The sequence below is a fragment of the Anticarsia gemmatalis genome, chromosome 13, assembly GCF_050436995.1.
Source record: "Anticarsia gemmatalis isolate Benzon Research Colony breed Stoneville strain chromosome 13, ilAntGemm2 primary, whole genome shotgun sequence".
In the NCBI taxonomy this organism is placed as follows: domain Eukaryota; kingdom Metazoa; phylum Arthropoda; class Insecta; order Lepidoptera; family Erebidae; genus Anticarsia; species Anticarsia gemmatalis.
This window is the reverse complement of record NC_134757.1, coordinates 7024506-7036377: the sequence shown is the minus strand read 5'-3', so window position 1 is coordinate 7036377 and position 11872 is coordinate 7024506. Positions and strand designations below refer to the sequence as shown.

Genomic DNA, 11872 nt, shown 5'->3' with positions numbered 1-11872 from the left:
GCTTGCGTCACATAAGAGAGAATGGGTCAAAGTTTTCCCCGGTTTTGTAACATTTTTCGTTGCTACTTCGCTCCTATTTGTCGTAGCGTGATGAAATATAGCCTATAGCCTTCCTCAATAAATGGACTATCTAACGCTGAAAGAATTTTTCAAATCGGACCAGTAGTTCCTGAGATTAGCGCGTTCAAACAAACAAACTCTTCAGCTTTATAATATTAGTATAGATTTGGAACAATCGTAAACTAGAGCATAATAAGAGAAATATCAAAGAAAGTATAGTTTTGCCTCCGTACATAGGCACGTTATGCTTTTGTTATCTGAATCAAAAGGTCTAAGAAACTTTGAAGTTCAAAACGTAAATTCTAAAACGAACTCTTACAACTACTGAACTAGTTATCTCACAAAAGAAATTAATTAAGACTGCCTACATAATCACAAAATACGACTTTGTACGAGGTACTTCAGATGTTCGAAGTAAAATTTTTAATTAACTTAAAATTAAAAGTAAACTTGTAAGGTTATTTTCAAAATTAAAGACATCTACATGTACGATAAGTTAAAATACACTAGTATACCTGCCTTCATTCATGTAAGTGCATATTATAGGTATAAAACCAAGCCTTTATTCTTTACTTAATCAAAAGCCTTCGTTACCTTTTTACCTATCTTATACTGCTTTAGTAGATTCATCTATCCATCGTTCTACAATTAAAAAAATCTATCAATTACTGTTATTCGTGTACTAGGCTTACTACACAATCTTAACTTCCTAACTCCAGGCAATTACTGATAAATTCTTGATATAACAGCTCTGAAATAACTTTCTGAACCATCTCTTCTTTTCTTCTTCGGATTCATTACCGTCGCGTACATAACCGCACCAAAGAGGCGGTTAGATAATACATACAATAAATTAGATAATACTTATAATTGGTACTCTTGATAACCACTTGCTCTCTTTCGATCAAAGTTCAAAAGGTTAATTGTAGGGTCAGTATAATACGAAGAATATAATTACGATATTCGATGATGTTCTAGATGCAAATTAAAATATATTTATGCAAACTTGTTATTAGATATGGTTCATTAAAATTTCTGCTAAACACAATTCTATGGAGTTTCAATTGCTCTAAGGATCTCGAGTTACTGTTCTTATAATGTTTAATTTTAATAAAAAAATTGTGATGTCAGGAAACCAAATTCCAACCAAGATTTTTATTTAAGATTAGTTTAAGCTAAAACGCTATGCTTTTATCCCAGCGCTAAGCAGAATCTTCACGAAGACGAGTTGCTATAATTCAGTTAACAGATTATAAAATTGTGAAATAGAATTAATCTGATAGGAAATTATCAATATCTAGAGTTTTGAAGTGTTTTCAGTCACTTAATATCCACTCCTAAGAACCAGCAGCACTACTGGCAAATGACGAATAACGGAATAAACAAATATAAAAATCCTTAACTGTTCGTCATATATCAACAAAAGCATAAACTGCAATGATGAAGCGGTTTAAATAGTTGCAGTAATTACAGAATTTGTAATTTGAGGTAATTTATGGTGTTCCATCCATAATTACTGCGGCCGCAAAACAGTTCCTACGCAATACTTACTGTAGGTTATTCTTAATGATTTGTAAACGGTAGGTCGTTTTCTGCTTTTTGCGTCTTGCAAACAATTACATAATCTCAGTAAAAACATTTAAAACCAGTCATTCTCATTAAAAAAAGAAAAAATGTTGAGGCTCCTTACCAAACTGGCCGTAATGATTTTTAACATATAAATGTATTTTTTGTGCCAATATCCATATCGAAATTATTTTAAACAGGTTGCAGCTGCAAATGTGATATTTATAAGTGACATAATACCATCCTTTAAAGTAAAACAAGTTGGCAAAAACTTCAAACACGTTATTGCTGGTATATTTTTGGCTCACATTTAAAAATCATAAGCGGTCCAGCTACGCGAGCACGAAAATATTGAAACCTCATTTTTGTCCTGAAACAAGAATCACAAACGCGGGAAAAAATAAAAACAAACTGCGTATGCTAATGAAAGTCTGAGTCCACATGAAAGAGAGAGTGGGAAGCAATCTCGGCGAGACGCATTCGAAATTCATAAGTCAGTAATAGTCCTCTCTCATTGCAGGCTGTCGACATCCGCGGACAAAAGCCGCCCTAACCAACCTGAGCCTTGTCCAAACACCAAGGTTTCGTTCAAATATTTGTCTAATTATAAACGGGACGTAGTTTCAGCCACGGTGTTAGGGTTTCATCTTATTTATGAATTTGTTAAGCGGATAATAGAGTTTTGGTTGTTGACAGGTTTGCCGACATAAATACCAATGATAACTTTTATTAACATACCTTTTACAGTTTCGCGTTCCAAGACTTACCTATATAAAGCGGGAATTATAAGATCATGCATTTTTCCTTCATCCTCTTTTGCAAAATTTTGCTTAAAACTGCTACACTGCCAAAAGAATAAATAAAATAATGATTTAATGTGTAACTTCCATGTCGGTTTTGCTATATTTTTTGTATAATATACAATGTCTCATTAGTGTTACTAAAGTCCAAGTCACATCATTTAATAAATATGCGGTTCACTTGCAAGTCATGTTAATAAACTAATATAGGTACTAAGACTATTCATTGCAAGAATTTCAGAACTCCATTTTCCTTAACCAAGACCAGCTTTCTAAAGACTGTGCGCATTACTACAACTCAAAACAATAATATAAGTAAGTAATACAATGTAGTTTTATCACAATATTTTCACTATTATTACAATTTCTTCTTTTTCTGTTTCTTCGACTCGTATGTATTCGCGAGGCTCATGACAGTCTTCGTTATTTTCAACACCACGTAGATAGAAGCAAGTGCAACTATCAGGATGAAAGCGTAAACATCTATCATACTGTATGCGACCCAGCTTAGTTCCATAGCCGGATTCTTCAAATAATCGGCTCCGTTATTCCTTATAACGTACTCGATCCAGTACATGGCAGTATCCAAAGCACTCATAGGCCTATCTCTAAACCTCTGAGACATTTGCTTAGCTTTCTTTGTATAGGACTCATCCGTAAGCACCTCATTGAGAACATTCCACAAGGTTTTTTCATTGATGTCGTGATATTCTAGAATTTTCCCGAAGCCGAGATACTGTGCTTGCAACAAGTTGTTGTACTGATCCGCGTAAATTGGAATACCAATTATCGGGACACCGTGGAAGGTGGCTTCTTGCGTCCCTATCAAGCCTCCGTGAGATATGAAGACTTTTATGTTCGGGTGCGCTGCAAAAAAATAATAAGCAAGAATTTTACTTACAAAATATTATTATTTTGAGGATATTTCCAGAATGTTAAAGTTATAAACATTAACACAGATCTTTTACAAATTAAATGGTAATATCATGTTCCTATACCAAAAATATATTCTTATTCTGCGTTTCGCTCAAGTATGCAAACATTGCAAGTGGTCATAAAACGTGTTTACATAATGCATAATTTGAAGTCACGTTACTGCTGTTTGACGTAAAATATCACCTACACACATTTAAAAGTTCATTCGTATGGATTGAATCGAATGAGCGTTAGTAATATCAATGAATACTTACAAAGAATTTCCTTTTGAGGCAACCATTTCCTTACAATGAGATTTTCTGGTTTGTTCTCTAAATTGTCGTCTTCCCACTTCCACAACACAGTCTGATTGAGTTTCCTAAACACGTTGAGGACTGCATTCCTTTTCTCAGTTGGTAGCTCCGAACTGCGCACGTTTGAACCAAAGTTCATGTATACAGCTCCATGCTTCGCGTTGTCCAAAACTTTTTGGAGATCCTGAACAAAAACATATCTCATTAATAAACGGAAGACTTAACACGTGAGATAAATGCGGACGACCTTGTGCAAGCCTTTTTGTGCAAAACAAAAACCTGTGAGTAGAGGTGTCGATTAAATTAAAATATAGCACTTCTAGAATTTCATTTGATAACAAAACTTATTAACAGCGAAGTATGACTTTATATCGTGTTATAAGTAAAACAATTAATGATAAAAATCTGCTTTTATCATAAATTATGTTCTAAACAATTCCATTCAATCCAAGGGCATTGCCAAAATTATGCAATAGACAGACCAAACATATTATTTCTGAGCGAAACTGAAAACGAAATTCTTTTATAAATAGGAGCCTAAACTTAACATGTATTTTTTTGAAATCGCTCATTTTTGTCGAAAATTTAAACAGTCGCAAGTCGCATTTGTTTAAGGCCTCTTCAGACCTACAGCAAATTTGCAGAGTTTTAATACACAAACAAATATCAAAACTGAACACAACACACACACAATATACCCTTAGCCACAGTATTGTCCAATGTTAGAGATCGCATAGGGAAGTCGTTAGTTTGCTTTTCAGCAAAAATATTTAAAATCTGAGAAGCAATTTTTTTCGAGCTACATCAGGTATATTAAAAAGTTCTTAAACAAAAAATGTCCTTTTAATAATGCATTATTCATTCATTGTTTCATTATTTATGATCAGTGATTGTAAACAAGTTATATTTATAAATAAGAATTATGGCAATACTATGATCACATATTACGTGAGTATTTCGTGTATTGTTTCGGTATTCAACCTTGTTTAATAAATCTGAGGTCAAAAGCTTGCTGTACTCTTTACATACCAATTATATTACATAATATTGAAAGAGTTAAATATTTTTTATGATTGAAATGTCATAAATAACTTATTTAATGTTCATACTCTTTTATAAATACCAGTATTATCCGAACAATATTATTGTTTGTTAATCAATCACATTAATACTATTAAACGAATTTTGAAGAAGTTTGGTTCGCAGATAATGTACAAATTAGATTGGATTGGATATAGCACACAGGGTACTTTATATTGTAACCTGGAAAATGTGGTAAAAAAATTGTTTGGGCCGAAGAGCACAAGACTACTCCTAGGAGGCAAGACCTAGTATTACGACAATTATAGCCCGAGTCATGTACCGTTGTAATACAAAGGACGTTTTCATATTACACAAATCAAATGGGCGGATCACATTACTTGTTAACAATGCGAGATGACTGTAATCTTCCTAAATTGGATGCTTTACGTCGCAAAAACAGTATGTCTATTCTACAGTAAATAGATAATTACAACCATTTATCAAAATTATATCAATTTATACAATAATCTGTATTTAATTCCACTGTATAATACTGTATCTTACGAATATTACTACATACAAGAAGTTACTGAACGAAATACTGCTCAAATTTGGTACACAGATGGTTTATAACCTGGAAAAACGTGTGGAATAAGTTTTGACCGCAGGCTATATTTTCTCTTGGACAAACACGCTGGTCAATACTAATATTACAAATGCGACAATTTTGATATTTGAATAGATGGTCTTTACTTAATCACACCAAAACTACTTAACGAATTCTGATAAAAGTTCGCAGTGTTGTAGCTAAAGTAACAGTAATAACACTTATGCTATATAAATATACTTAGTCAACGCAGACGGAATTATAATACTATTTCATTAAATATTATTTATATCCTAAGCAAATGTTTGAATTTAAGTTCTCAATAAAACAGGTTTTTAAATACACGTGATCGAGAATAGCCGCTAGATTATTTCCTTAAAAGATTTGATGTCCTTTAATGTCCAAAAGATTTATATGTAACCGTTCGATCGGAGCAAGATTTACGTAACATTTTTAATTAAATAAATCATGTAACACACGATCATATTAACATTTTAAAAATAACGTCTAACTGTTACTCCTGTTCCAGAAGGTTCGTGGTTAATTTCTGAAAATAAGGTTTGTTTAATACCGGGTCTTCGACTTTCAATATTTTATTTTGGTGGCATAACAAAGAGACAGACAAACTGTCGCATTTATACTACTATTACTTTTATTTATAGGCATTTTAATTTATAGGTAAAATGTGAGGTTTTCCCGGTGACTTTCCATTTGCCTCTTTACTTTGTACTTATTCTATCAAAAGCAGGAAAACCAATACCGTAACTCTACAATGACATAATAAATCGATGACTAGCTTTAACATGACATTAATATAAAAATAGCAGAATACAGAAGAAGATAATGCCATTTCAATATAAACACCTCTAACCCTTAAATTGAATTTTATTTTATACTTACATTAACCGCGTCTCGTGCTTTATAAAACAACTCTAAAATAAAAGTTAATCTTAACACTCGAGTATGTCAATAAAAAACTATCTAAAAGTCTTTTTACAAGCTTTTATAACATTGACTTTTCCAACAAAAATATATTCCATATAAAACAAAAAGATTTCATTTTCCCTCGAGCTTACCGAAGAGACGACAGAGCGCTTAGGCCTAAAGGATTTTTTTGTCATTTTTGATGAGGGAATAGGTCAATCAGGTTACATACATAGACGTTTATACGCCCACAAGTAAGAAAACTTTGTGTTGTACACAATAGACGTGAACTAACACATAAACACGTAACATACGAAGGAAAATGCTTTATTTGTTCGGAAATCATACAAAATCGTGTAAGATTGGGAGTGGGTAAACTGATTCTATTGTTTTATAGCTACTATCCAGGTATTAACTTCGAAAATCTTAGGATTCTAAGAAATAAGACTAGGCTTTTTGTATTTGTTTCGTTTAAAAGAAGTGCTCGTTACTTGTTTAATATACTTTATTATTATTAGCAGTTTTCCTATGAGCAATTCACTTTAATATTTTATAATTCACGAGACCTAGTTAATGGTGTAGTTTATATGTATTGTAACTATCATATTGCTTTTGTACTGTTTGTTTCCAATATAGAGGTAAATAGAATGAAATAAAAGCTTTTTTTAAGTTCATACATTAGTTAACAATTTGCTACTTGTTTCAATACTTCGTAATTGAATTTAAACACTGTATGGTTATAATTTTCATTTTGTTATGAATTTATATATATTATTTTAATGCACCTTTGATCTCCTATAATTGATATAACTCATAACATTTAACTAGCCCTAAATTGAATTCCGAATTTAAAACGTATTTGTTGTTGGAGATCCATAAAAAATAAATAAGTAAAAAATGCTCTGTGCCACTCGTGCCTAGTTCTAATTTCCTAATTTCACGAAATTTTTATTTCTGAATATAATTTAGCCTAGTTCTAATACTATTTCTTCATCATTTTAAATTCTGGATACATTGCGTAAATAAATATATTCACATACACGTGAACTTTTAAATTTTCTTATACATTAGCGATTCGGAACATAAATAGAAGCAAAACAATATTCTTAATGTGTTTACTCCTATGTTTGCATGTCTTTTGAATGAACAAATAATATGTTACGTACTTCAAGACTAATAGTTAAGGTTCCATTGTAAGAACATCATTAATATCTATAACTACTTTTGTACAAAGTTTTTGTATATAAAATAAATAAAGATATGATAAAATGTATGGAAACAGACTACTAACGTTTTGACTTTGTATAATGTGGTAGTCGAAGTGAGATTGCTAATCGTTTACAATCTTCATGGTATTGTGAAGATCGTATTTTAAATTAAATATATTTATATTTGCATATATGTATAAACTTATTAATGTAAGTGAATTGTGATCACGTGTATTATTCCTATCAAACTACAGTTACAATTAGGATGTCAAAGCAATCATTAACACATAATACTACAGACGGAAATTGACCGCGGCTTCCCGTTTTAAGGAGCCTTTAACCTTTTAAACTGTTAAATCACGCGGCTACAAAAGTATACGGAAATCAGACAAATTTCACTTGCCAAATTAATCGATACTTATCTAGAGGCCATGTAACCGGTTCTAAGTAAAGTATAAGATAAAAAGCTACTCACCTGAGGTAGTTGAGTGTCGCTCTTACTTAAATGTACGCCACCGATTTCTACGATATTAGGTAGATAAGCAGCGGGCGGATCAAAACTGAAGTGTCCATTGATAAGTATCAACGACGCATTCTTTTGCAAGTCATACAAACTCGGCACTGGTTGCGGCAAATTGGGTAAATACTTCTTGACTAGCGCTTCCTGTTTCTCTAGATAAATGTATCTCCAATAGACGTATTCGTACGCAGTGAAGTACAAATTTCTCAGTCTCGCCCAGAAGCTTGTCGGCTCCCTGACATCTAGAAACTCGGCGACAACTGTGGCTAACTGCAGTGGGTTTCTCGTTACAATATTGTGTCTCATGCAGTTACCAAATGTAGTCACTAGCACAAGAGGCGTATTATATTTGTGTGCTAGAACATTCATGGCTTCTTGAAAGAATTGTTCGCTTATAACAAGATCGAATTTGATGTCTTCGGCTAGTAATTGTCTTACTTCTGTTGAGTTTAGTGTTAGTTCTGTGAATGCGAGTCCCCCTCTCCAAAGGATTTGTTGGTGAAAAGATTCTGCTGATATTTCCACCATGTTGAACACGTTTGGTCTGCCGCCACCTACAAAACGTATTTTATTAAAATACAAATGGATGGTAAGTAAAACCGAAAAAAAAAATTACAAATTAACGAAATAGGTACATGTAAAATTTAATATGTTCGTACGTAGTAAGGTACAAAAAAGGTATTTCTAGAAATATTTGTATACGGGCCATAAATTATTCAGTCATATTAATCAATAAAAGGATTTTGCGGATCATACTTTAGATAAGTAGGTATAAGAAGTATCTACTTCATATCTATCAATATACAGGTCATAATAATGTCCAGCTGTAATTGATAAAAGACGCATCGTAAAGTAATACATGGAAAAAGTGCAAGACCATCTCAAGTTAGCACAATTTTTTGCGCAATTAAATTTTACTTTACTTTGTATTGAACTTTTTAAAAAACATAATAAAAGTACTACTCAATATGATTCCCAAGTCTATACTAATATTATAGGTCCGATTTGAAAAAATATATCAGTGTTATATAGTCCATTTATCGAGGAAGGCTATATATAGGCTATATATCATCACGCTACGACCAATAGGAGCAGAGTAGGTAGGTACCAGTAAAAAATGTTACAAAAACGGGAAAAAATTTGACCCATTCTCTCTTATGTGACGCAAACGAAATTAGCTAGTGGTCAATAAAATTGTGCAATATTATTGACCGTCTACAGTCGGCATTAAGAACTTGTCATATCAGGATTAGGAAGATAAGATTTTATGATCGCAAAAATTGTCTAGTGTACTGACCTTGAATATTCAAATTAATTTGCACTAATTAATACTAGCGTCACATACGATTGGTGTATCATGTTATTAATTAGTTTTAGTCCGCGGCTCTGACCGTGTTAAATAATTTACTTTTATACAAAAAATACTGTACTCGGTATTTGTGTTAAACCTTTTAGTCGGCTAAAAACCATCTAAATCGGATCAACCTAAATTGGTTTGGCTTTCCATTTTATAATGTTAGTAACTTTATCTAATAAAAAATCACTTCTTCATGATAATTTGTATACCAAAAGAATACCAAAAGAATGTAAAAATTTTCAATTGCAGATTTGTAAAAAACAAACGTTCTCCAATGATTAAAGCAAAAACTAAAAAAAACATTACGTGCATATTTGGATTTGAATAGGCCGAACCACAACTTTGGCTATTATGAAGAAACGTATCGTCGATAAAACAAATTGGTACACCCTTTAAAATAATAATTAGATATAAAATGCTTACCTATAATTTCCCAAATTTCTTTTTTATCCACCATAACCTGGCGATAGTTAGGCGGAGGATTTGGTTCTCGGTGGCCAGTAATCACCGTAACATTATGTCCTCTTCGAGCAAGTTCCAATCCAATAGGTTTCAACATAATATAATGAGACTTCGACGTGAAAGGCACCACATACAAAATATTCGCGGGTTCACAATATTTAACCAACGCCAAGAAAAACAAAACTAATTTTATGGCATCCTGAAAAATAAAAAGTTCGTAATTTGAAAATTTTATCACAACTCTCGAACACACTTTAATATTTTTTTATTTTGTAATACGAACCATTTTTGTTTTTTTTTTTTATAAGGCAAAGGAAATTAAATAAGTGCACTAATGGACACTACACGCTGCACAAGAACATGTTACTAAAGTGACGGTCGATCTTCACAACAACCCGACTACACGTGTAGATAAAGCGGGGTCTCCACAATTTGATTGTCATGTAGTTGCTCGAAATAGTACTCGGTATTATTCGATCATTACCAATTTATGCTCACGTGTACGGTGTTAGCTATAGGTCATACTTTTGGTCGAAATAAAAATTATAACATATTTTAATACACGTTTTGAATAATTACCATATGCTGGAACATTTTAATTTAGTCCACATAGATATTGTCAGGAAAAATATAGGGATCTAGCGCCTGCTTTTAATCACTCTGACAAAAGAGACACGATTAAAAATTCGACCCGTAACATTGCATTTACATACGTCCATTCTTATATCCCGACACAGCCATACAGCAATTAGTGTTTATCACTTGCTAAAGGGTGTCACTGATACGTAATATTCGTGATAAGAACAGAGAAGATGTGACCTCTCATGACCCCTTTACAAGTTGTATAATAGGAAACTCTTTCTTGATAAACAATACAATGCTCACTTGTTAGAGAAACAATATTTTTTATATAAAAATACCGATATAAAATTGCGAATATAATTTAAACAAGCACTAAAAAACAAGACTAGGTTAGTTTAGCTATGTTTGCAGACGTAAATTTCTAAAATAATCTTGATGTTATTACTAAGTTTATATAAAAAATAGTATTAGCCAAAATAAATAACCCAAATTCCAGGCATTGGAAGACAAAAGTTTCCGATCTCATTTTAGGAGGGCAATGAAATTTTTTCTAATAAAATTCAGTCATAACTTGGGACTAAGTAAGTCCATGGAAATAAGCCCGGTGAATGACAATAAGCTCGGCTACACAGGATCTAAAACCCGTCATCAAATTTGGGTATGTGAGTTATTGTACTACCCTCTCTGAGGCTTAGTCCACATGAATAGCCACATAACCTATTACATTCTGAACACTATAATCTATTAAGGGTTTCACAAGATTCCAATTTTAATCCTCTCAAATATAATAGACGTTTAACAACATAAATGGTTTCTCATCAGCCTACAACATAAATTGAAACTGTTTTTGCTGATCAAACACAGAGATAATTTTTTGCATTGGTTCTCAACTTTTGTAAAAAAAAGTTGCTCAGTGCTTATTATTTTAGTCTATGATTTATAACTTTTTACAAGGCTATTTTGGGTGATTTGTTGGTATTAATGCTAAGTTTATTAATTTTTAAACCGGTCGACATTGCAAATCCCCGCTAATCCTAGGTTGTTTATATTCAAAACTGAATATTATATTATTTATTATCGTATCCCGTTGACATTTATATGATTTTTAATAGATATTAAATCATTGATATACGTCCATATTAATGTACTATCAATAAATATTAAAATCGTACAACCTGTATACAAAGTAGTAACCAATTATATATTCATAGTTATGTGTCTATTTATTGGCAAAATAAAAGCAAATCCTTTTGCAATAAAACCTCTTTCTAAATTCGAAACAAATAATAAAATCGTGGAAAATAATTTGAAAAATTCTCAGCAACACTTATAATATTCATTGTAACTATATTTTGAATCTGTGCTCATATAATGTCACATTAATTTATCAGATAACACACTAGGTTGATAAAACCCTTAATTTTAGGGTGGAGGTCGGCTCATTGAATAGTCCAAGATAACTATTATTATACTCGTAATTGTTATCCACTCTCATATCCGTATTATTGTATTCTGACAATGGCGATTCCACCTC

General features: G+C 32.1%; 1 protein-coding gene across 1 annotated transcript; it reads right to left on the bottom strand.

The window, feature by feature from the left end:
• Positions 1 to 2746: 2746 nt before the first annotated feature.
• Positions 2747 to 10197, bottom strand: LOC142977712 (UDP-glycosyltransferase UGT5-like). Its single transcript, XM_076121786.1, has 5 exons — positions 10040 to 10197; positions 9718 to 9955; positions 7893 to 8491; positions 3617 to 3839; positions 2747 to 3293 (listed from the first exon to the last, which is right to left on the bottom strand). Exons 1-5 carry the CDS (start codon positions 10040 to 10042, stop codon positions 2785 to 2787), a joined length of 1572 nt encoding a protein of 523 aa, XP_075977901.1. The 5' UTR covers positions 10043 to 10197; the 3' UTR covers positions 2747 to 2784.
• Between the last annotated feature and the right edge of the window lie 1675 nt (positions 10198 to 11872).